At 44.2% G+C, this 25,275-nt stretch overlaps 1 protein-coding gene across 1 annotated transcript; it reads right to left on the bottom strand.

Moving 5' to 3' along the window:
• Positions 1-21,675: 21,675 nt before the first annotated feature.
• On the bottom strand, positions 21,676-24,227 carry LOC119297360 (serine/threonine-protein kinase RIPK-like). Its single transcript, XM_037575180.1, has 4 exons — positions 23,743-24,227; positions 23,531-23,666; positions 23,123-23,259; positions 21,676-22,635 (listed from the first exon to the last, which is right to left on the bottom strand). The coding sequence occupies exons 1-4, from the start codon at positions 24,139-24,141 to the stop codon at positions 22,111-22,113; spliced, it is 1,197 nt and encodes a 398-aa protein (XP_037431077.1). The 5' UTR covers positions 24,142-24,227; the 3' UTR covers positions 21,676-22,110.
• Positions 24,228-25,275: the final 1,048 nt, after the last annotated feature.

Here is a 25,275-nt window from a genome sequence, read left to right as displayed (position 1 = left end):
ACCAAACCAAGCATGCTTAACAACTTGGAAAATTGCACCCTGAAGAATTGAACATCACATTTGCGGAATTGAATCAAATAGTTAACTGAACACCATATTGCACGACATATAGAACATATACACTAGAGTAGAAGATTTCATGATAAAAGTAGATAGCACAATTCACTGGAATTTGTTTATGAAAGGCAGTAGCTAGCAAACTGGACATGGGTCCTTATAGTGAGGTAATAAGACAAGCTACTCCTCATTGTCGGAGATATCGATGACGATTGGATCCTTGGACATGGAAGAGCGAGAGGCCTCCGCATCTTGGGTGCCCTCGTCATAGTGGTGAGTTGCTTGAGCCGCTCCGGGCACCAACCTGCTGGCTCTTGAGATGGGGTAAGCACGTGCACGCTGAGAAAACACATCGTAGTATTTGTCGAACGCATCGATGGTGGCCTCGAGAAAACGCCATGGACTGTCATTTAAAGCAGCCAACTGCATCACGGTGTCGGTGCGCGAGTCGTCGACGGTGGCCTTGATGGCGAGGTGCTCCTCCAAGATCTGGGGGTCAGCACGAATGGCAGCCATCGCGACCTCATCCGCGCGTGCGAACGCGATTTGCTTCTTCGCTGCCAAATGCTCCTTGAGATCCTGGCTATATGTAACATCCCCAATATCACACTACAGTAATCTCCCCTTAATGAAGGTCATGTCATCATGATCATCATGCCAAAATGCCACTTGTCCAAAATCTGCTTCAAATTTAAATTATAATTGCATGTCAAATATTTGCTTCTTCTTTCATGCAAATAAAATAGTTCACTATATGGCAAATATTCTCTAAGTATTTGTCATGATGAAACCTACCTCTGTTGGATTCCAAAAATGCTCCTGGAAATTATTTGAGTGGTCCAACAACAATTAAATTGGCCTTTTCAATTTCTAAAAGTTCTTAAACATTTCCAAATGCTCAAAGCAATTTTTGTGCAACTTCACAATATTGCGAAGTATTTGTTGTGGCATGTGGCACATTTTTCAAGAGTCATATGGTGCTTGGAATAATTGCAAAATAGTACGCTATCCTTCTAAAAAAATAAGAATAAAACAGAAAATAAAAATAAGAGAAACAACCCTCCCGGTCAACTAGGCCAAACGGCCCAGCCAACCGGCCCAGTCGGCCTCCTCACAGGCCGGCCCACCCCTCCACCTACTTACCCCTCTCACCAGGAACCCAAGCCCACTACCCCTGCCGCACCCACTCCCCCACGATCCTCTCTCTCTCCCACGTCTTCCCCTTCCCCACCCGATCTGGATCGGTGGTTTGCGGGAGCAACCCGGTCGATCCCCTCCTTCCCTCTCCTCGCCCGACCCGACCTGGGCGCCGTGCCATCCCTCGTCACCGCTTGAAGACATCGTCGCCGCCGCCTGGAGACCTTTCTCCCTCGCCGGACCTCGCTGGATGCCCCCGTCACCGGACCTCCTCACACTCTCCCTCGTCGGACCTCCCCAAGCCTCGCCGATGAACCCCTGCATCAGGGGTGAGCAACACCTCCCTCTGTCTCTCTCCTCACGTCGTCTTCCGCGTCGTGCACTTGCCCCGCCCATGCTGCTTGCCTCCCCCTGCCATGCTTCCTGCCCCGGTCCGCCTCCGCCGATGTCCCGCAGCGCCTATGCCTGCCACTGCCTTTTGCTCCGCCCCCGGCCGGCCTCACCGCCCCGCGCGACGCTCGCTGCGAGCCGCGGCCGTGCGCCCGCCGTAGCTCCCACCGCTCTTCGCACCGGCCTCCGGTCGCTGCCCGCATAGCCCCTGACCGCGCCCCCTGCTATGCTGCTCCCGCCAGCTGATGTACGCTGCGTTGCCGCCGCTGCTCGCTGTTGTTTCCAGCACACACCCGCCGCCCCAAGCCTCCACCGCAGCCCTGCTGGCCGACGACGCCGAGCCGGGCTCCGCCCTGCCATGGCCCCGAGCAGACCTCTGGCCGCCGAAGCCTTGTGCGTTCGTGCGTGCCCTGCCTGCGAGGCCGGTTGTGCCTCTGCTAATGGGCCAACCCAACTAGATTAGGGGGCCTAATTAACTCATTTAACTTAATCTTTTTACTAACCCATCACTTACATGTGGGTCATCCTGCTAATAAAACGTGGCTAAATAAGTTTACTAAAACTGGGTCAATGACATGTGGTACCCGGGTTAATATAAAAGGTTTAATTTAACTCTAGATAAAACCTGGCTCTATGACATGTAGGCCCCACAAAACTGTTCACCTTTGACCAGTCAAATGTTGACTGCTCAGTCAACAGTTGACCGGGCCCCACCTATCATACTCTAAGGCTAGCTACTGTTGTGTATAAAAGGGTTTTGCACTGTTTTCGATAATTCAAATTAGATAATTCCAAAAATTCTAGAAAATTAATAAAAACTTTAGAAAATCATATTAAATAAACCGTAGCTCGGATCGAAAAACTTTATACATGAAAGTTGCTCAGAACGACAAGATAAACCCGAATACGCTACCCACATACATATCAAATGCCTCTAACTATCTGAACATGGAACTTTTCCCCTCCGGTCATCTGTCTGACACAGGTTCGGAACCGGGAAAACATTCCCGGTTGAATTCCCCCTTCACCTATATCGTGTAGCCATATGTTAGTTCACACCCGGCACATCTTATTGCCAGGTTATGCCTTGTGATGCATTGTTTGCTCTGTATTTACTGTTTCTTCCCCCTCTTCTCTCCTGTAGACCCCTGATACGTCTCCGTCGTATCAACTTTTCCAAACACTTTTGCCCTTGTTTTGGACTCTAACTTGTATGATTTGAATGGAACTAACCCGGACTGACGCTATTTTCAGCAGAATTACCATGGTGTTGTTTTATGTGTAGAAAACAAATATTTTCGGAATGACCTGAAACTCCATGGAACATCTTAAAAAAACAATAAAAAATCCTCGCCAAAGATGAAGACCGAGGGGCCCACACCCTTCTCACGAGGGTGAGGGGCGCGCCCCCCTACCTCGTGGGCCCCCTGTTGCGTCTCCGACTCCAACTCCACCTCCATATATTGAGTTTTGATGAGAAAAAAAATCAAGGAGAAGAAATCATCGCATTTTACGATACGGAGCCGCCGCCAAGCCCTAAAACCTCTCAGGAGGGCTGATCTGGAGTCCGTTCGGGGCTCCGGAGAGGGGGATTCGTCGTCATCGTCATCATCAACCATCCTCCATCACCAATTTCATGATGCTCACCACCGTGTGTGAGTAATTGCATCGTAGGCTTGCTGGACGGTGATGGGTTGGATGAGATTTATCATGTAATCAAGTTAGTTTTGTTATGGTTTGATCCCTAGTATCCATTATGTTCTGAGATTGATGTTGCTATGACTTTGCTATGCTTAATGCTTGTCACTAGGGCCTGAGTGCCATGATTTTAGATCTGAACCTACTATTTTTTCATGAATATATGTGAGTTCTTGATCCTATCTTGCAAGTCTATAGTCACCTACTATGTGTTATGATCCGGCAACCCCGAAGTGACAATAATCGGGACCACTCCCGGTGATGACCCTAGTTTGAGGACTTCATGTATTCACTATGTGCTAATGCTTTGTTCCGGTTCTCTATTAAAAGGAGGCCTTAATATCCCTTAGTTTCCAATAGGACCCCGCTGTCACGGGAGGGTAGGACAAAAGATGTAATGCAAGTTCTTTTCCATAAGCACGTATGACTATATACGGAATACATGCCTACATTACATTGATGAACTGGAGCTAGTTCTGTGTCACCCTATGTTATGACTGTTACATGATGAACCGCATCCGGCATAATTATCCATCACTGATCCGGTGCCTACGAGTTTTCCATATACTGGTTTACGCTTATTTACTTTCCTGCTGCTACTGTTACAATCACTACAAAATACCAAAAATATTACTTTTGCTGTCTTTACTTTTGTTGCCGCTACCACCACTATCATATTACTTTGCTACCAAACACTTTGCTGCAGATACTAAGTTTCCAGGTGTGGTTGAATTGACAACTCAGCTGCTAATACTTGAGAATATTCTTTGGCTCCCCTTGTGTCCAATCAATAAATTTGGGTTGAATACTCTACCCTCGAAAGCTGTTACGATCCCCTATACTTGTGGGTTATCAAGACAAATTTCTGGCTCCGTTGCCGGGGAGCATAGCTCTATTCTTTGAGTCACTTGGGATTTATATTTGCCAGACACTATGAAGAACTTCAGAGATCCAAAAACCAAGATCTATCCCTCAACTACGAGGGGAGGTAAGGAACTGCCATCTAGCTCTGCACTTGATTCACCTTCTGTTATGAGTAAGTTTGCGACACCTACATCTGCTTCTGCTATTCATTCTGATATGTCGCATGTTATTGATGATGCCACTTCTGCTATGCATGATACTTATGATGAAACTGCTTCTATGCCTAATACTACTATGCCCGTTAGTGAATTTCTTGATGAACAAATTGCTAGGGCTAGAGAAAAAATATTATTGAATCTGAATACGATGATGATAGTGATGATGAAAATATGCCTGTTATTCCTGAGGGTTATCTTTTTGATATGGAATCTTCCGCCGCTATTTTTGCTTGCAAAGATAGATATGAGCTTAAGAGGTTATTAATTAAATGGAACAAAGAATCACTTAGAGATAGAATGAAACCTGACCCTGCTTTTTCTACTTCACCTATATGTGTTCCTAATAAAGATTATGAATTCTCTGTTGATCCTGATATAATTACTTTGGTTGAATATGATCAGTTTTATGGCTATGAATCTGAAACTGTTGTGGCACATCTTACTAAGTTAAATGATATAGCTGCCTTGTTTACTAATGATGAGAGATCGCGTTACCTTTATATACTCAAAATATTTCCGTTCTCATTCAAGGGTGATGCTAAGATATGGTTTAATTCTCTTGAACTTGGTTGTGTGCCTAGTCCCCAGGATATGATTTATTACTTCTCTGCTAAATATTTCCCTGCTCATAAGAAACAAGCTGCTTTGAGGAAAATATACAACTTTGTGCAAATTAAAGAAGAGAGTCTCCCACAAGCTTGGGGGAGGCTTCTCAAGTTACTTAATGCTTTGCCTGATCATCCTCTTAAGAAATCTGAAATACTTGATATCTTTTATAATGGACTAACCGATGCTTCCAGAGATTACCTGGATAGTTGTGTTGGTTCTCTTTTCAGGGAAAGAACACCGGATGAAGCTGAAATTCTATTGAATAATATGTCGACAAATGAAAATAATTGGGCACCTCCCGAGCCAGCTCCCGAGCCATCTCCTGCTCCAATTACTGAGCCTATTCTTAAACCAACTCCGAAGAAGAGAGGTGTTCTATTTCTCAGTCCTGAAGATATGCAAGAGGCAAAGAAATCTATGAAAGAAAAAGGTATTAAAGCTGAAGACGTTAAGAATTTACCTCCTATTGAAGAAATACATGGTCTTAATATACCACCGGTTGAAGAAACATATGATCTCAATTATTTATTCACTGAAGAACCTCTTGATCCCGATATCCCGACACGGGTAGTATAGGTAAATTCTCTCTATAGATATGATAAAGCTGAAGTCCCTCCTACTAAAATTGCTAATCAATGCTTGGATGAGTTTGATAACTTTATGTATAAGCAAGATGACTTCAATGCTTATTTTGGTAGGCAATTAAAAGAAAATGCTTATATGATTAGACACTTGGGTGATTATATGGCTGGTATTAAAGGTGAACTTAAACTTGTTAGCAAACATGCTTCTATGGTTACCACTCAAGTAGAACTAGTACTTAAGGCTCAAAAAGAAGTGCTTGATGAAATAAATAGTAAGAAAAATGATTATGCTGTTAGAGTGGCTACTAGAACTGGTAGAATGAGTCAGGAACCTTTGTATCCTGAAGGCCACCCTAAGAGAATTGAGCAAGATTCTCAAAGAAATAATATTGATGTTCCTAGTTCTTCTAAAAAGAAGAAGAAGAAAAATGATAGAACAGTGCAAACTTCTAGTGAACCTATTGCTGAACCACCTGATAATCCAAATGATACTTCTATGTCTGATGCTGAAACACAATCTGGTAATGAACATGAACCTAGTAAAAATATTAATGATGATGTTCATGATGATGCTCAACCTAGTAACGATAATGATGTAGAATTTGAACCTGTTGTTGATCTTGAGAGCCCACAATCAAAGGATCAACGTTATCATAAAAGAGACTTTGTTGCTAGGAAACATGGTAAAGAAAGGGAACCTTGGGTCCAGAAACCCATGCATTTTCCTCCGAAACCATCCAAGAAAAAGGATGACGAGGATTTTGAGCGCTTTGCTGAAATGATTAGGCCTATCTTTTTGTGTATGAGATTAATTGATGTGCTCAAAACGAATCCTTATGCTAAATATATGAAGGATATCATTACTAATAAAAGAAAGATACCGGAAGCTGAAATTTCCACCATGCTTGCTAATTATACTTTTAAGGGTGGAATACCAAAGAAACTTGGAGACCCCGGAGTACCTACTATACCTTGCTCCATTAAAGGAAATTATCTTAAAACTGCTTTATGTGATCTTGGAGCCAGTGTTAGTGTCATGCCTCTCTCTTTATATCGTAGACTTGACTTGAATAAGCTGACACCTACTGAAATATCTTTTCAAATGGCTGATAAATCAACTGCTATATCTGTCGGTATCTGTGAGGATGTGCCTGTTGTGGTTGCAAACGTTACTATTTTAACGGACTTTGTTATACTTGACATCCCCGAGGATGATAGTATGTCTATTATTCTTGGAACACCTTTTCTTAATACTGCAGGGGTTGTTATTGATTGCAACAAAGGCAATGTCACTTTTCATGTTAATGGTAATGATCATATGGTACACTTTCCGAGGAAACAACCTCAAGTTCATAGTATCAACTCTATTGGAAAAATTCCATCGATTATATTTGGAGGTTTTGAATTTCCTCTTCCTACTGTCAAGAAGAAATATGATATTCTTATTATTGGGGATGTGCATATCCCTGTTGAGGTAACTTAGTGTTATTCGAAATTTCTCCGGTTTCATGATTATCGGAATGAGTTTGTTAACAAGACTTGATCAACCTTGTTAATGGATTCTTTTTGATGAGCATGAGATGGATGAAACTAGAAGCACAGCCTTCTGTACCCCACTTTTACTTTCTGCTATTTATATTAAATAAAGTAAAAATAGTATTTTTCTGTCTGTTTCCTGACTTATCTGTGCGATATAAAAATATCCCGAAAATAGAAGTCCTCAGAATGCCATGCCAATTTAATATGATTTTTTCGGGAATATTTGAGGATTTACTGTGCAAAAATTACCGCGGGAGGAGCTGTCACCTGGCCACGAGGGTGGTGGGCGTGCCCCCCTATAAGGTGTGCCCCCCTGCCTCGTGGGCCCACTGTGGCCCTCCTCCACTTATCCCAGCACCCATCTTCTTCCTCTATCTCACACAAACCCGAAAAACCAACTCAACCATGAGTTCTAGCCACTTTTTCTGTGATTTTCGATCTCCTTGCTCAAAGCACCTCTCTCAAAACTGCTTGGGGAGATTGTTCCTTGGTATGTGACTCCTCCATTGGTCCAATTAATTTTTGTTCTAGTGCTTTATTCTTTGTAAATTTGTGCTGCATAGGTGACCATGTTCTTGAGCTTGCATGTCAAATTTATATGGTTCCAAGTAGTTCTAATGCTTGATATAGGCTCTAGGCACTTGTAGGAGTAGTTGCTATCAGTTTTATTGAGTTTGGTTTACTTTTATTTTGAAGTTACTAAAAATTTCAGAATTTTTTAGAAAATGATGAAGAGATTATTGAGGGGATCAACGAGCCAAAGCTCGAAGGAAAAGGCACCGAAGCCTAGGTATAATTTGCCACGCACCGCGGAGATTCGGGCGTGTGAATGGCCTTCTGATGATTTCTTGAGAGCAGCCGGTATCTATGAAGATTTTCATGAATTGGCTCACAATGCAGGCCTCACTGCTTTCCTCCATGACCAATGCGATTAGTATCTCTTACTCACAAATACCTTTGTGCAAAACTTTCATTTTCATTCTAGGGACTCACCACCTACGGTGGAGTTTCATTTATATGATGAGCATAAGGAAATGTCACTTTATGATTTCTGTCGGATTTTTTAGTCCCTTTTGAGGGCAAGACAGAAGAACCACATCATGACGATGTGGCTGGGTTTATTGATAATATCACCGTAGGAGAAACCAGGAAGGTTTCCGATGCATGAATCACTAGCATATATTTTCCTGTTTTGCGTTACTTTGCATTATTTGCTAGTCGTTGTTTAATTGGACGCAGAAATTCTGGAAACCTGAGTATCCCTGATTTAGTTATTCTGCTCCAAGGTTTATACAGTGATAACACTTTTAGTTTGGGCGGTATTATTGCTAGACGGTTAAATATGAACCGTATTAAGGGCCCCATCTTTGGAGGCATCTGTGCCACACGCCTAGCCGCACATTTTAACATACCTATTAGGCATGCTGAGAAGGAAGAAAAGGTGCTGCCCCGTATTTATCTAGATCATAAAAGCATGGTGGCACATGATTTTATTGTTAAGAATAGGGCGGGAGAGCTTAAGTATCAATTGTTCTTTAATAAACATCATCCTGAGACTATTACCTTGCCTGCTCCTTCTTTGTTTGATTTGACTATAGGCACGTACCTTGTTCCATTGACGGCTATTCACGCCTACTGGAACCCTGCACCAGTCGAGCAGCCAGAACAGGAACCACAAGATGAGCCTCCACGACAATCTGTTTATTCTTGGGATCCAGAGATGACTGTCAGCCAGTGGCAGTCAGAGTCTTCCTCCTCATCACAGTACGACCCCAACAACTATTATTATGGATATCCGCCAGGCCAGCCGTGGCCATAGACCAACTTAGGCCAAAAGCCTAAGCTTGGGGGAGTACGTATTTCTCACCGACATTACATTTATGTTCACACACACTCATTGCTAGATGTCGGTGCCCATACTTTTTCACTGTAATATCCATGCTAGTTCATTTTCCTTTTCCTGCTTTCTTCTTGTGTGTTTGTTAAACCTTAAGAAAAACCAAAAAAATTAGTAGTAGTTTATTTTTCTGCTATAGTAGTAATAATTAAAAAGAAAAACCCAAAAATATTTCCCGTTCTTCTTTTGCTTGCTGGGAGCTTTCCCGTGTAAATAGTTTTAATTATTTTCTTTGGGGGTCAGTAGGAGAAGACCATAATTAAATTGTTGAAGTGGCTCTTATATGCATTATTGTTGATTTAACCAAGCGCCCATATTGCCTTGTCTTCTCCTGTTTATTGAATGCCCGCAGATTCCAGCTTAGTCCAATGCACGTGCACTCTTATTATTATTCACACCGTTCGGTCGTGCAAGTGAAAGGCAATTATGATGCTATATGATGGACTGACTAAGATGAGAAAAGCTGGTATGAACTCGACCTCTTTTGTTTTTGTAAATATGATGAGCCCGTCGTTCTTGATTCAGCTTATTATGAATAAACATGTTTGCAATAACAATTAGAGATCAGAGTTGCTTGTGCCATGCTTGATTAGCTATGAGTTATAATGATTTACCTTGTATGCCGACATGCTATTGAGATGATTATGATGTGGTATGATGAGGTGGTATCTTCTTTTGAATGATTTAAGTGACTTGACTTGGCACATGTTCACGCACGTAGTTGAAACAAAATCAACATAGCCTTCATGATATTTATGTTCATGGTGAATTATATCCTACTCATGCTTGCATCTAATGTTTATTAATTTTAATGCTGGTACATGGCTGTTGTCGCTCTCTAGTTGGTCGCTTACCAGTCTTTTGCTAGCCTTCACCTGTACTAAGCAGGAATACTGCTTGTGCATCCAATCCCTTAAACCCCAAAGTTATGCCAAATGAGTCCACCATACCTTCCTATATGCGGTATCTACCTGCCGTTCAAAGTAAATTTGTATGTGCCAAACTCTAAACCTTCAAATAAACATTCTGTTTTGTATGCTCGAATAGCTCATGTATCAACAAAGGTTGTCCTTATCTTCCGTGTTAGGCGGGTTATTCTCAAGAGGAGTGGACTCCGCTCCTCACTCGCGAGAAAATGGCTGGTCACCGGGATGCCCAGTCCCATGCTTTATGCAAACTAAATCAAAATTAATTGCAAACAAAACTCCCCATGGGACCTGATGTATGTTGGAGGCACTCGTTGTTTCGAGCAAGACATGGATTGATGCTTGTTGGTGGAGGGGGGGGTATAAACTTTACCATTCTGTTTGGGAACCGCCTATAATGTGTTTAGCATGGAAGATATCGCCATCTATTAGTTGTTATGTTGACAATGAAAGTATACCGCTCAAAATACAATTTATCTCTATTTCAAAACCGAGCTCTGGCACCTCTACAAATCCCTGCTTCCCTCTGCGAAGGGCCTATCCATTTACTTTTATGTTGAGTCATCACCCTCTTATTAAAAAGCACTAGATGGAGAGCACAGCCGTCATTTGCATTCATCACTGTTAATTTACACTGGGTGTGACTATGATTGAATCTCTTTTAGCATGAATTACAATGTCTAGTCAGTCCTTGATCTTTAAAGGTGCTCTACATTTATGTTTTGCGGTCTCAGAAAGGGCTAGCGAGATACCATCTTGTTATATCATATTATGATTGTTTTGAGAAAGTGTTGTCATCCGAGATTTATTATTATGACTTGCTAGTTGATTATGCTATTGATATGAGTGATGATGAGACCTGAGAATTATTGCAAATGTGGTTAGTTATGATCTATGCTGAAAACATGAATGCTGGCTTGACATAGTTACGACAACAAGAGCAAACAGAGTTTGTAAAAGTTTTTCTTTCTTTCAGTTTGTCAACTGAATTTCTTGAGGACAAGCAAGGGTTTAAGCTTGGGGGAGTTGATACGTCTCCATCGTATCTACTTTTCCAAACACTTTTGCCCTTGTTTTGGACTCTAACTTGTATGATTTGAATGGAACTAACCCGGACTGGCGCTGTTTTCAGCAGAATTCCATGGTGTTGTTTTATGTGCAGAAACCAAATATTTTCGGAATGACCTGAAACTCCACGGAACATCTTAGAAAAAACAATAAAAAATCCTCGCCAAAGATGCAGACCGGGGGCCCACAACCTTCTCACGAGGGTGGGGGGCGCCCCCCCTAAGGCGCGCCCCCCTACCTCGTGGCCCCCTGTTGCGTCTCCGACTCCAACTCCACCTCCATATATTGAGTTTTGATGAGAGAAAAAATCAGGGAGAAGAAATCATCGTGTTTTATGATACGGAGCCGCTGCCAAGCCCTAAAACCTCTCAGGAGGCATGATCTGGAGTCTGTTCGGGGCTCCGGAGAGGGGGATTCGTCGCCGTCGTCATCATCAACCATCCTCCATCACCAATTTCATGATGCTCACCGCTGTGCGTGAGTAATTGCATCGTAGGCTTGCTGGATGGTGATGGGTTGGATGAGATTTATCATGTAATCGACTTAGTTTTGTTAGGATTTGATCCCTAGTATCCATTATGTTCTGAGATTGATGTTGCTATGACTTTGCTATGCTTAATGCTTGTCACTAGGACCCGAGTGCCATGATTTCAGATCTGAACCTATTATGTTTTCATGAATATATGTGAGTTCTTGATCCTATCTTGCAAGTATATAGTCACCTACTATGTGTTATGATCCGGCAACCCCGAAGTGACAATAATCCGGACCACTCCCGGTGATGACCCTAGTTTGAGGAGTTCATGTATTCACTATGTGCTAATGCTTTGTTCCGGTTCTCTATTAAAAGGAGGCCTTAATATCCCTTAGTTTCCAATAGGACCCCACTGCCACGGGAGGGTAGGACAAAAGATGTCATGCAAGTTCTTTTCCATAAGCACGTATGACTATATACGGAATACATGCCTACATTACATTGATGAATTGGAGCTAGTTCTGTGTCACCCTATGTTATGACTGTTACATGATGAACCGCATCCGGCATAATTATCCATCACTGATCCGGTGCCTACGAGTTCTCCATATACTGGTTTACGCTTATTTACTTTCCTGCTACTACTGTTACAATCACTACAAAATACCAAAAATATTACTTTTGTTGTCTTTACTTTTGTTGCCGCTACCACCACTATCTTATTACTTTGCTACTAAACACTTTGCTGCAGATACTAAGTTTCTAGGTGTGGTTGAATTGATAACTCAGCTGCTAATACTTGAGAATATTCTTTGGCTCCCCTTGTGTCGAATCAATAAATTTGGGTTGAATACTCTACCCTCGAAAGTTGTTGCGATCCCCTATACTTGTGGGTTATCAACCCCGAGACCGATGCAGCCCCTGTGATCGACTACGTCGACGACGACCCCTCCTTGCCAGAGCAACCAGGCAAGCAAACTCCCCCTTGAGCATTCCGATATCGCCCATTTCTTTCCCTCTCATGCTTGCATTAGAACTGCTACTGCTTTATGTATGATCCTACTCTGATGCATAGCCTGTTTTTGTTACCTGCTTTCATACCTTACCTGCTTATCCTAAACTTCTTAGTATAGGTTGGTTAGAGATCCATGAGTGACCCCCACCTTGCCCCAGTTGCCTTGCTTTATGTTCGATGACTCGACCAACGTGATCGACGTCCAGGCCCCGACACCGCACATCACCCCCCTAGTTGTATGACTCTGCAGAGTTACCATCGAGTGTTGAGGGTGGAACCTATTACATCACTCCTGATGAGATCTTTGTAGTGTAGATATATGGTCGAGGTCATCGAGGGTGATTTCCTCCTTAACCACTTCCGATACGGCTCTGTCGTGCAACCCATCAAATGTGAACCTCGAGGGTGGATCCTCTTACGTTCACCTTGATGACAACATCGAGTGGAATTCACCAGGGGTGATTCCTCGGGTTTTCCCCTTGGTGTTAGACACATAGTTACTATGGTTACTATGACTTTTGCACTGAGCCATGTTACTAAAGACGGGTCGGCCCTGAGGGGTACTCGCGCGAGCTTAATAGCGAGTGATGTGGAGTCGGGTTGACCTAGAAGGTGCCCGCAAGATACTTACGAGGCGTGGCCGGGCATTCTTAGCCCTTGTCGCAAGTACTCGAGACGGGGCGACGGGGTCACATCGATCACGAGTCTGTGCTCGTTACCGCGTGCTCCTAATCCACTACGATTTGGATATTTGATTCGAGGGGCCTCTGGCCTGATAGCACTAACCATCACGTGGGCATAGTATGGGCGTTCTGCGTCGTATACATCAGCCGAAGCTTAATAGACATCAGCGACTGAGCGGCGCGCGCCGGGTTGGACTGGTAAGCACCTACCTTGTTGAAGGAGGTAGCTAGGTCTTCTCACCGGCTGCGTACGCAACGTGCAGGAGTTCTCGGGGAGATGGCCCATGACCCCTGGGGGCATAGGTTTAGTCCGGCATGCTGGCCTCTCTATTAAGCCTAGGTCGGGTTGTGGCGTATTGTTTGGCCGAGGCCGGGCATGACCCAGGAAAGTGTGTCCGGTCGGAGTTAATCGAGCGTGGTGGGTAAGTTGGTGCACCCCTGCAGGGAAGAAAACATCTATCGATAGCCTGTCCTACAGTAACGTACACTTGGAGTTGTATCCCGATCGATACAACTAGAACTGGATACTTGTGATGAGAATTGGATGGTGATGAGACTTGGATATGAGATGATAACTGGATAGTATGGCTCTGGGATTTCTTTCTCGCAGGGAGTCGAGAAAGGATCTCTGGCCGAGGTTGATAACACTACTACTACTACTTTACTTTATGCTACTCTACTCCCTCCTGTTGCTGCAAGATGGTGGTTTCCAGAAGATGCTAGTCTTCGATAGGACTAGGTCTTCACTCTATTCTGGCATTTTTGCAGCCTAGTCCACATATACAACCCATTCCTCTGATACAGATGCATCCTTAGTTTAGATCTGATGTAAGTCTTGTGAGTACTTTGGATGAGTACTCACGGTTGCTTTGCTACTTCTTTTCCCCCATACCCGATTGTTGCGACCAGATGACGGATCCCAGGAGCCAGACGACGCCACTGATGACTACTACTACCCGGAGGATGCCTACTACTAAGTGAAGACCGTAGACGACAAGGAGTAGTTAGGAGGCTCCCAGGCAGGAGGCCTTGCCTTTTCGATCGTTATTGCTTTGGTGCTAGCCTTCTTAAGGCAAACTTGTCTAACTTATGTCTGTACTCAGATATTGTTGCTTCCGCTGACTCTTGTGTATTTTGAGCTTATGTATTCGAGCCCTCGAGGCCCTTGGCTTGTAATATAAAGCTTGTATTATTTTAATTTGTGTCTAGAGTTGTGTTGTGATATCTTCCCGTGAGTCCTTGATCTTGATCGTACACATTTGCGTGTATGATTAGTGTACGGTCAAATCAGGGGCGTCACACTATACTACGTACACCATGGCTTAGGGCGGCGCTTATTTGGTCGAGGGGTCGGTGATTTGGGTGGAAGGTGTTGCGCTCGTGCCGGCGGTCGGGGCATGTGGGATGTGGAAGGAGGAGGAGGATGGGGGTCGGGTGTGGATTACCTGCCTGGATAGGCGAAGCCGAGTAGCGTGAAGGAGGGTCGCCGGCGAGGAGGCGGTGCTGCAAGCAAGGAGTGAAGGTTTCAACTTGGAAAGGAAGGCGGAAACAGGGGAAATGTGACTTTTGATAAGGGGAGGGGTCGGGGAGGTAGATATTTCTGCGGAAGCCGAAAATTTGGAATCACTTCAGCGAAAAAACTCGCACGCAAAGTGTCATCAGACACTGTCCCTTATTCAGAGTGGGCTGTGGACTGTAGCCGTCGCACCTTTTCGCGTAAGCTGTATGTGTACTATAATCCGACGGTGCTCCAAGATATTTTGTGCTGCATCTCACACGGTTGATGATAATGAACTGTGTGAGATCTACTTGATTTTTCGTCTTGATTTGAATTACATAATTGGGTCACAACATGTCGTGGTAATTTTTTGTCCCATTTGGGGCAAGTTTGGGGATATGCTTCTCACAAACTAGAGCTTCTCACAACAAGCCTAATGGTTTCGGTAGGGAACGTCCCACCTTTGGGGACGATACAATATCCATTGCCTCTTATTGCTTTTAAAAAATTTCTCGTGCCAACATAGAACAACAGGAGTGTTGTGTCAATTTTTGGGATTTTTCGAGGTTCGTTTGGACATTTTTATGCATTAATTGAGTTTTCAATGCATTTATATGCATAATTCAAATTTGAACTACATGCACATGTGAGGGAGTCCTGGATTAAGGGGTCTTCGGGCGTCCGGCCTGTGTGACATGGGCCGGACTGTTGGGCCATGAAGATACAAGATAGAAGTCTTCCTCCTGTGTCCGGGTGGGACTCTCCTTTGCGTGGATGGCAAGCATGGCGTCCGGATGTATTATTTCCTTTCTTTGTAACTGACTTTGTGTAACCCTAGTCCCCTCCGGTGTCTATATAAGCCGGAGGGGTTTAGTCCTTAGGAGAATCACAATCATACATGCTAGACTTCAAGGGTTTAGCCACATCGATCTCGTGGTAGATCAACTCTTGTAATCCTCATACTCATCAAGATCAATCAAGCAGGACGTAGTGTATTACCTCCATCAAGAGGGCCTGAACCTGGGTAAACATCATGTCTCCTGTCTCCTATTACCATCAACCTTAGACGCACAGTTCGGGACCCCCTACCCGAGATCCGTCGGTTTTGACACCGACATTGGTGCTTTCATTGAGAGTTTCACTATGTCGCTGCCAGAAGGTTAGATGGCTCCATCAATCATCCACAACGATGCTTCCCTGGGGGAGGATTTTCTCCCCGACCAGAATTTCGTATTCAGCGGCTTCGCACCGCGTGCCAACTCGCTTGGCCATCTAGAGCAGATCGACAACTACGCCACAGGTCACCAGATTAGTTTTGGAAACTTGGATTGTGTCGCTCACATCTGAGGAGACTTAATCTTCCAAGGATTCAGGACCCCAATCTCCGCTCTGGCCTTACAGCCGGAGCGCGTTGCCAGGACGGAAGACGGGATTTGTAAACCCACCGGACTATCTACGGCCACTAGGCCCAGTACCGGAGAGTCGGAGGAAGCAGTGTCCCTGGCAACCATCACAAAGCCGGACTCTTCTCCGGACACTGGCTCTGAACCCTCAAAGATAGCATCGTGTGAGCTTGGCCATGGAGTCCCCTTCCCGCCGTACTCCACGAATTATTTCCCCCCTAGACAAACCTCGCCTTTAAGCGAGGCTCTGGACTTGATGCAATCCCTCGTTATTACAGAGGAGCAACGTCCGAACTATGTCCAGCCAGGACTAGGGGCTGAGAGCAGGGAATTTTATGTCCCACCCACCACCCACTTCATCGCCACCGTCAAGGACTTGACCGACATGCTCGATTTTGGCTCCAAAGACATCGACAGTATGGGCGACGATGTCGGAGAAGAACATGCCCAAAACCCGCCGTTTACCGGACGCTGGACGGCCCCTTCTTCATATGACGTGTACATGGTGGATACACCCAAAGAGGGTGACAACGATAATGAGAAAAATCCAGTTGAGGATAAACCTCCTGAGATATAGTCAAAGCATCGACGTCAGCGGCACCGCTCTAAATCACACCATGGAAAAGACAGCAATACCGGCACGAGGGACAACAACACTCCGGACGAGGCCGAAGACCAAGAAAACCCCGTCGAACCAACCCCCGAACAGGACAATCGGGAAGATGGGCAAGTTAGCCTTGATGAACATGCCATAAACAAAGACTCGGAGGACAGTAATTATCTTCCACTCTCCGAGGAGGAGGCGAGCCTCGGCGATGAATACTTTATCGTGCTCGAGGAACCTCTCGAGCAGGAGCGCTTTAAGCGCCGGCTAATAGCCACTGCGAGGAGCCTGAAAAATAAATAGCAGCAGCTTCAAGCTGATCAAGATCTACTCAATGACAGTTGGACTAATGTCCTGGCAGCTGAGGAGTACGGCCTCGAGCGCCCAACTAAAAGTTACCCGAAGCATAAACTGCTACCTCAATTTGACGACGAGGCACTTGAGCCCGTACCGTCGGCACGTAATGCGGCTGATCGGCCACCACATGGCCGGGACAAAACAGCAACTCAAGCCGAACAACAGCCCATACTATCTCACTGTAAAGGTCGAGACACAACAGCTCGGGGCCATACATATGACCTACGGTACGTAGGACCTGCAAAATAGAGCAGGTCCAACCAGATTGATCTACGGATCGAGGGGGCATGCCCCAACGTGCGACAACGGCTATCTAGCCGGACATGCCAAGCATAATCACGCCCGGGCCGAAAACTGCAGACGGACTCCATCCAAACTACGTCGCGACTTGGCCCGACATAGAGGCACCGCACACCCCCTCTGCTTCACTAAGGAAGTAATGGAACATGAATTCCCAAAAGGGTTTAAAGCCGTGAATATCGAATCATATGATGGAACAATAGATCCCGCAATATGGACTAAGGACTTTCTTCTCCATATTCACATGGCTCGCGGTGATGATCTTCATGCCATCAAATACCTCCCTCTTAAACTCAAGGGACCAGCTCGGCACTGGTTGAACAACCTGCCTGAAAACTCTATTAGCAGCTGGGAGGACCTGGAAGACGCCTTCCACGACAACTTCCAAGGCACATACATCAGACCTCCGGATGTTGATGACTTAAGTCACATAGTTCAACAGCCCGGAGAATCAGCCAGGAAACTCTGGACTAGGTTCCTAATTAAAAAGAACCAAATTGTCGACTGTTCGGATGTCGAAGCACTCGCAGTCTTTAAACATAGCGTCCGCGACGAATGGCTCACCCGCCATCTCGGCCAAGAAAAGCCAAAGCCCATGACATCTAAGAGCCGTATATGAAAATTTCATCTCGTATGGCTCAAGAAGAAACACAAAAAATTTCAACGAATATTAAAGAAAAGGTTTAAAACATAGTCACCTTATCACACACGCTTCGCAATTATGGACTGTTTGTGATGTTGTGTGCATCGCAAACGTTTGGTCATAGAAGAACGCGTGCGATAGGTCGATCATACGACGTGGGTATGACGAATGAATCGTGTGGGATGTATTCAAGCTTCGCATACAGTTTTATAGCGAAAACTGTGTGCGCTCTTACATATAATCGCAAATAGTTAAGGAAAAGTAAATGAGTGTGATTGTCTACTTCTATAATCATGAACTATTTGTGATGGGTCGCGTATCGTAAACGTAGACCACAGAATACCGAGTACGATGGCTATGCAAGCATAAACCAGTAGGGAGTACTGTATATGCATCGAGGCTCTCTATCCCCGACGGTTTCTGGGTCATGTGGGAAGGACTCCCCTATCGCAGTCACTCACTTGGCAACGGTTCCGAACGCCGTCGCGGAATGGGGTTAAAAACCATTTGTATAGCACCTGGATGTACCAGTGTCTTGTGAATTATAGAACCCTTCTGGAGATCAAACACTATTACCCCATATATCAATCTTTACCTCCGGACTATTCCGGAGCTCCTCGTCATGTTTGTGATCTCATGCAGGACTCTGAACAACATTCGGTCACCAACATACATAACTCATATAATACTATATCGTCAACGAACTTTAAGCGTCCAGACCCTACGGGTTCAAGAATGATATAGACATGATCGAGATGCTTCTCTGGTCAATAACGAATAGCGGGACTTGGATGCCCATATTGGCTCCTACATATTCTACGAAGATCTTTATCGGTCGAACCTTTATGACAACATACATAGTTCCCTTTGTCTGTCGGTATATTACTTGCCCGAGATTCGATCGTCGGTATCTCCGTACCTAGTTCAATCTTGTTACCGGTAAGTCTCTTTACTCGTTCCGTAATACATCATCTTGTAACTAACTCCTTAGTCACTTTGCTTGCAAGCTTCTTGTGATGCTGTATTACCGAGAGGGCCTAGAGATACCTCTCCATCATACAGAATGACAAATTCCAATCTTGATCCATGTCAACTCAATAGACACCTTCGGAGATACCTGTAGAGCACCTTTATGATCACCCAGTTATGTTATGAAGTTTGATAGCACACAAGGTATTCCTCCGGTATCCGGGTGTTGCATGATCTCATGGTCGAAGGAATATGTATTTGACATTAAGAAAGCAGTAGTAATAAACTGAATGATCATATGCTAAGCTAACGGATGGGTCTTGTCCATCACATCATTCTCCTAATGATGTGATCTCGTTATCAAATGACAACTCATGTCTATGGTTAGGAAACTTTAACCATATTTGATCAATGACCTAGACTAGTAGAGGCTCACTAGGGGCACGATATTTGTTTATGTATCCACACATGTATTTAAGTTTCTGGTCAATACAATTCTAGCATGAATAATAAACCTTTATTGTGATTAAGGAAATATAATAATAACCATTTTATTATTGCCTCTATTGCATATTTCCATCAAGTTCACCCATTTTACATGTCAGTGTTTCCTGGTATAAGTGTTGTTTATATGCAGCCTTCGCAAAAAGCATCAGCTCACTTTTATGAAAGTTTGCTTTTAGCCCTGACATTTGTTCAAAAGCTCCCAAAACGATTTTTCAATTTTCAACACTATCAATATCATCTTGCAACAAGAAGATTGTGTCATCTGCATATTGAAGCATGTTCACCCCCTTATTACTATCACTACCCAGGACCCCTTTCACCAAGTCATGTTCAAGTGCATTGCTCATCAACACAACCAATGCATCAGCAACCAAATCAAACAACAAAGGTGACATAACATCACCTTGTTTGAGTACCTTATATGTTCTGAAGTAAGGCTCAATTTCATCATTGACCCTTATGCCCATATGTCCTCTCATAGTTTCCATAACCCAATCACACCACTTGTCAGGGAATCATGCAAGATTCAACATTTGGATCACAAATGGCCACTTGATTTTATCATATGCCTTTTCAAAATCTACTTTAAAAGTCAGTGCATCCTATTTTTTGGTGTGAAATGTATTCAGGGCCTCATGCAAAATCACCACACCTTACATGACGTATCTCCCTTTAATAAAAGCAGTTTGTGTTCTAGATATCACAGGGGAAACACATCTGGTTAGCCTATTAATCAACACCTTTGTTATTATTTTAAAACTAACATTCAGCAAACATATTGGTCTAAACTTCTGAATTTGTTTAGCATCAGCTTTTTTGGTACTAAAGTAATGATTCCATAATTCAATCTAGATATGTCTATATTTCCCTTAGCTAGTTCTTCCACCAAGGCTTTTAAATCCTATTTAACAAGATCCCAAAATTCCTGATAGAAAGCAGTAGGGAACCCATCAGGGTGAGGGCTTTTATTTTTCTTCATCCCAAATACCACCTCATGTATTTCTTGGAGAGAAATGGGCGCAATCAATCTCTCTCTTTCATCCTCCTTAATATTTTTTAGATCTTGCACTCTCAAAGAAATCTAATTTTCTTATGGATGCTCAAATAGTTCTTTATAGAAATTAGTTATATAGTTCATTAAGTTTTCTTCCCCTTCTACCAGTCCATCATCTTGTTCTTGTGAAATTATTCTATTTTCTTCTTATTCTCCCATCCACTTTAGCCTGGTATTTCCATCTCCATCTATGACTTATTTATTTTTATATCTTTGTAACCATTTTATTCTTCTTATTTCATCACACTTCTTAATTGATCTCTCAGATCTTTTTGTTCTGCTCTATCTACAACAGTTAGCCCCATTATCTCAACATTTGTATCAATCTCATTCAATCTTTTCATGATACTAATTTTGATCTTTCTATACCATGTATCAACATTCCTATTCCATCCTTTGGGTTTTTTCCTGAGGTTTCTCAACCTAAGTTGCTATCTCCCTAAAATATTTCCTTTATATGTTTCATTCCAAGTTTTATATACTAATTCTTTAAACCCTTATCTCAAAGCCCAAGAGTTCTCAAATCTAAAAATAGGCTTACCTATCTATTTTCCCTAATGTCCATAAAAATGGTGTATGGTCAGAGATTTATCTAGCAAAAGCTTGCAAAATAGTCAAGGGGTATTTTTCCTCCCAAGGTGGACACATTAATATCTTGTCTAACTTCTCATAAGTAGGATGATGTTAGGACGAGAGCCCCGTGGCGCATGCATATATCATGATTCCGCAGAATCCTCCATCACTCTTAATTGAATCTCACACACTACGCGATGCATGCATGGTTTCTTCCTTCCAGAGTTTTTTTGAGGGGTTCTTCCTTCCGGAGTACGTGTGTTACTTCACGATCCCACCTTTCTAACCCAATAATTATAGGCTCAAGGAATCTATAAATCCACGTTCTTTATTTCAATAGGGCATTCATTTGTGTTGCCACTTATCCTTCTTTTCAACAATGGCCTCAGTGCTCACACAATCACAAAAGCATTTGAATATGGTCAATCGTAAGACATCTCTCTCTCGGCATAAGATGATAATCTGCATTTCAATTTCCCTGTGCGAAGTTTTACCGAGGCGTGCATGCATGCCAATTTTTTCTAGTAATACTCATCTCACTTGCGAACAATGAACAATTGTTGGATCAAAATTCTAGAGTGTAAATGAAAGAAACATTGAGCATCCCTTTTAACTAGGCCATTCACAACATCTTGAACAATCCTTGCGAAAATCAAAAACAGACTTTTGTCACACCGTTTTGCATCCCTATATTTATCTAACCCCTGTTGTCACTATCAAGAAGAAAGATGGGCGTAAGCCACATGAGACCTTTCCAAAAATACAAAAGAAGAAAAGAAACACAATCCACAAATCTGAAACAAACTGAAGTGACATTGTATCACATCTCTATACTATGTGCACACCATATTGTCCTACACACTTCCCTACCTTAGTCTTGTACCCCTCTCTCCCGGTGGTAGCTCGATGACCTTTGTTCCCGCCGCTGCGCACCAGTGTACCCGGTAATGAACCCATCGCGGCGGCGGAGCACAATGCCGGCATGGATTGCTGAGTCAGGGTACTTCTGCCGGTGCCTGTCTTGATGGTTCTGGCAATGGTGTTAGTGCTTCTCCTCGACCTCCACCTTCATGTCCACGACCTTGTCCTCCTCCACAATGACTGTGAACACAAATGGGCCCACAGGAAAGAAGTCTTGCATGCTGAGGATGGGATCGAGGGCCTTGACCACCTCCCTCATGGTGGGCCTAGACTTTGGGTTCTGGCTAAGACACTTGTATGCCACCAGTGCTGCCACCTCGGCACCTTTGCATGAGTATTGGCACTCGAGAGCTGGGTCCATGACTTTGTACAATCTGTCAGAGTGCTTGAGGTATGGTCTAGCCCAATCCACCAGGTTCTGCTCCCTTAGCCGTCGTGAACGATCCACTGATCGTAGCCCGGAGAGAAGCTCCAGGAGCACTACGCCAAAGCTATATACATCACTCTTGACGGTCAAGTGGCCCGTCATAATGTATTCTGGCGCTGCATAACCATGAGTCCCCAGGACACGTGTTGTCACATGTGTCTCATCGCCCTGGGGCCCATCTTGGGCCAGCCCAAAGTCGGACAACTTGGTGTTGTAATCCTGAAATAGCAAGCGTAGGAACTTTGTCAAGGAAAATAGCATGAAGTGACATACAAAGACATAGGTGAAAATTTTCTCCAACTAGATATAATATATAAAATATTAGTACAATTGCACTACAGTTTGTGAATTACTACTCCGTGGGTATTACTGTGAGCTTGACTTATGTGGTGAAGCTAGGACATAGCATAAGATTTCTCAAGTTTGTCATGCACCCAAGAATCTTCAAAGTATCAGTCAGGTCACAACAAAGTTCATGGCATCTTGGATAGTTCAACTGGTCAAAAGTTAAAGGTTCAAAATCTAGATTCGACATCAAATTATTTTTTGCTTGTCAGTCAGTTTCGTAGTAGTTCCAATGTATAAGAGGTGTGAAGCTTTTTCGACCACATTTGTTAGTAACCACCACTACAGTTCCCAAATGAATGAGACATTTTCAAAACCGCTTCTTTTCTTTGCAAAAAGTCTAAAGCTACGGGAGGCTTACCGAGTCGAGCAATATGTTGGAGGCCTTGAAGTCGCGGTAGATCACGGGCAGGTCTGCGTCGTGGAGAAAGGCAAGGCCCTTGGCCGCGCCGACAGCGATCTTCATCCTTGTCATCCACGGGAGAGAGCCATTTATGCCTGAAAGGGGATAGAACGATTCAGGTCAGTCTCCTCCACGTTGACCAAGAGTTGTAACTTTCAAGCACTAGGAAGTTGGTAGGAAAAATAATTCTTTAACCCAAATATCCAAATATCTACAGTTCCTCTGTATTAAAAAGAGCAAGTGTTGTTCTTTTGGAAGGCAGAGTGTAGCTCAGCTATCCTCTTGACTTACAGAAAAGAAACTTCAGGGGACAAAGAACAGCTCATCGCTGATGAACCAGATGGCAGAAAACAGTGAAGAACTCACTCTTGAAGAGGTGCTTCTCCAGGCTCTCGCCGCTCATGAACTCGTAGACTAGCATCCGGTGCTCGTCCTCGTAGCAGTAGCCGATCAGTTTCACCAGGTTCTTGTGCCTCAGTTGCCCAAGAAAGAAAACCTCTGCCTACAAAGAACAACCCACATAATAAGCTAGCTGTTCAGCGATCGTGCGCGTGCATTTCACTCTGTTTGGCACTCACCAGCCACTCCTTGTGTCCCTGCGTGCCGCAGTCCAGGTCGAGGTACTTGACGGCGACGGGCTGCGCGGCCAGCCCGGGGCGGAGCTTGTCGTCGACGGCGCCCTTGTAAACTGGGCCGAAGCCACCACAGCCGAGGTAGTTGGCGCGGGAGAAGCTTCCGGTCGCGGCGCGGAGCTCGGCGTAGGTGAAGGCGTACAGGTTGGAGCCGGACAGCGTGATGGACAGGTCCTCCGGCGACAGCGTCCCCGACGAGCTGAAGCTCTTGAAGGACATCCTCGACGACGACCTTGGGCAGCCTTTCCCCCTCCGCCCGATCCGCCGCTTGCAATGATCGTCGTTGTCAGCTACTCTGGCGCCGCCGACGCAGCACGAGAACGGGTTCCAAGATTTCGCGGCCATGGCAAGAAATGATAGGTTTTGTATGTAACAATATTGAAGGATCAAGAAAGTTTGCCGCCTCCCGGGAGCTCTCGGGTGAGGGAAAAGGTGAGCTCTGCTTGGGTGGATGCTATGCTGGAGCGGCTAGCCGGGCCTTTATATAAGTGTCGAGTGCGGGTGGCCTAGAGCCCTAGACACTCTGCCGTAGGACAAAACTGCCGATGATGTGATGGCTGGCAAAACAGGGCAAGGGAATGGTGGTGGTTGGTGGCGCACCCCTCCCTCCAACCAGGGTTTCTACCGGCGAGACGGACGTCTAGGTTGCTTATGTTTCATGGAGTTGACTCAAACCTACGTTGTGGGAACGAACATGGGTGGATGCAAGTGACACACCGCGGTTTCATATACCAGATCAGATCAGCCGCGGGTTCGTTTTTATGGTGAAAAGTTGTCCGGGGTGGACCATCATCGGACGTAGGCTAGGACGATTAAATTGACCCCCTAAGCTCCACAAGTTCATTAGGTTTAGTAGACGTGGTTTTCTGGTACTGTCGCCGTCGGTTTCATCGGGTGTGCTACAGCTGCCTTTAGCCTTTGTAGTTAATCCATCCATTTCCTGCAGAAAAGGAAAATCCGTTCACCTTGGGAGATTCTAGTTTGGGCGTGATGTTGTGCAAAGCTTTTTTGGTGGAAAGTTGTATGGAATGATCCAAGGACTGGAAGTTTCCAAATTCAATCAGAAGAAGTGGAAGGACTGGTAAGATTCTTCGGCAGATTTTTCTCATATACGCTAAAGTTGTTACTACCTAAATCTTAAAAAAACAGGTGATTACAGGGTCAAAAAAATTTGTTGCACCGTTTTACCGAATAAACATATTATATTAGTCCAAAGCAAAAAAAAGAATTTCGCTTACTTTTGTTGAATCTATTTCCCTTATTACTTTTGTATGCAGTACAGATTATGTAGATCGGCATAAGGACACTTAGTGGCTGAGATCAAGGCTCTGATGTAGAACCGGGAGTTTATTCCTCATCAAATTAGACGTGAACAGAATAGGTTAGCAGATCGACTGACTCTTTACAATCATACAGAACAGGCCATTGTTGTTTGGCTTAATCGAGGTCCTGCGTGTATTGAGGAATTATTGCCTCTTG

The sequence above is a fragment of the Triticum dicoccoides genome, chromosome 5A (genome assembly GCF_002162155.2).
Source record: "Triticum dicoccoides isolate Atlit2015 ecotype Zavitan chromosome 5A, WEW_v2.0, whole genome shotgun sequence".
NCBI lineage: Eukaryota > Viridiplantae > Streptophyta > Magnoliopsida > Poales > Poaceae > Triticum > Triticum dicoccoides.
Note: the sequence above shows the minus strand (reverse complement) of the source record. Positions and strands in the feature narration are given on the sequence as shown.

What these genes read in the sequence shown, in the direction of transcription:
- LOC119297360 (XM_037575180.1), bottom strand. Translation starts at nt 24,141, where the DNA reads ATGGCCGCGAAATCTTGGAACCCGTTCTCGTGCTGCGTCGGCGGCGCC. An exon ending in GGAGAAGCACCTCTTCAAGA is followed by an intron (nt 23,260 to 23,530) that starts GTGAGTTCTTCA and finishes ATCCCCTTTCAG; the next exon opens with GCATAAATGGCTCTCTCCCG. An exon ending in CCAACATATTGCTCGACTCG is followed by an intron (nt 22,636 to 23,122) that starts GTAAGCCTCCCG and finishes TTGCTATTTCAG; the next exon opens with GATTACAACACCAAGTTGTC.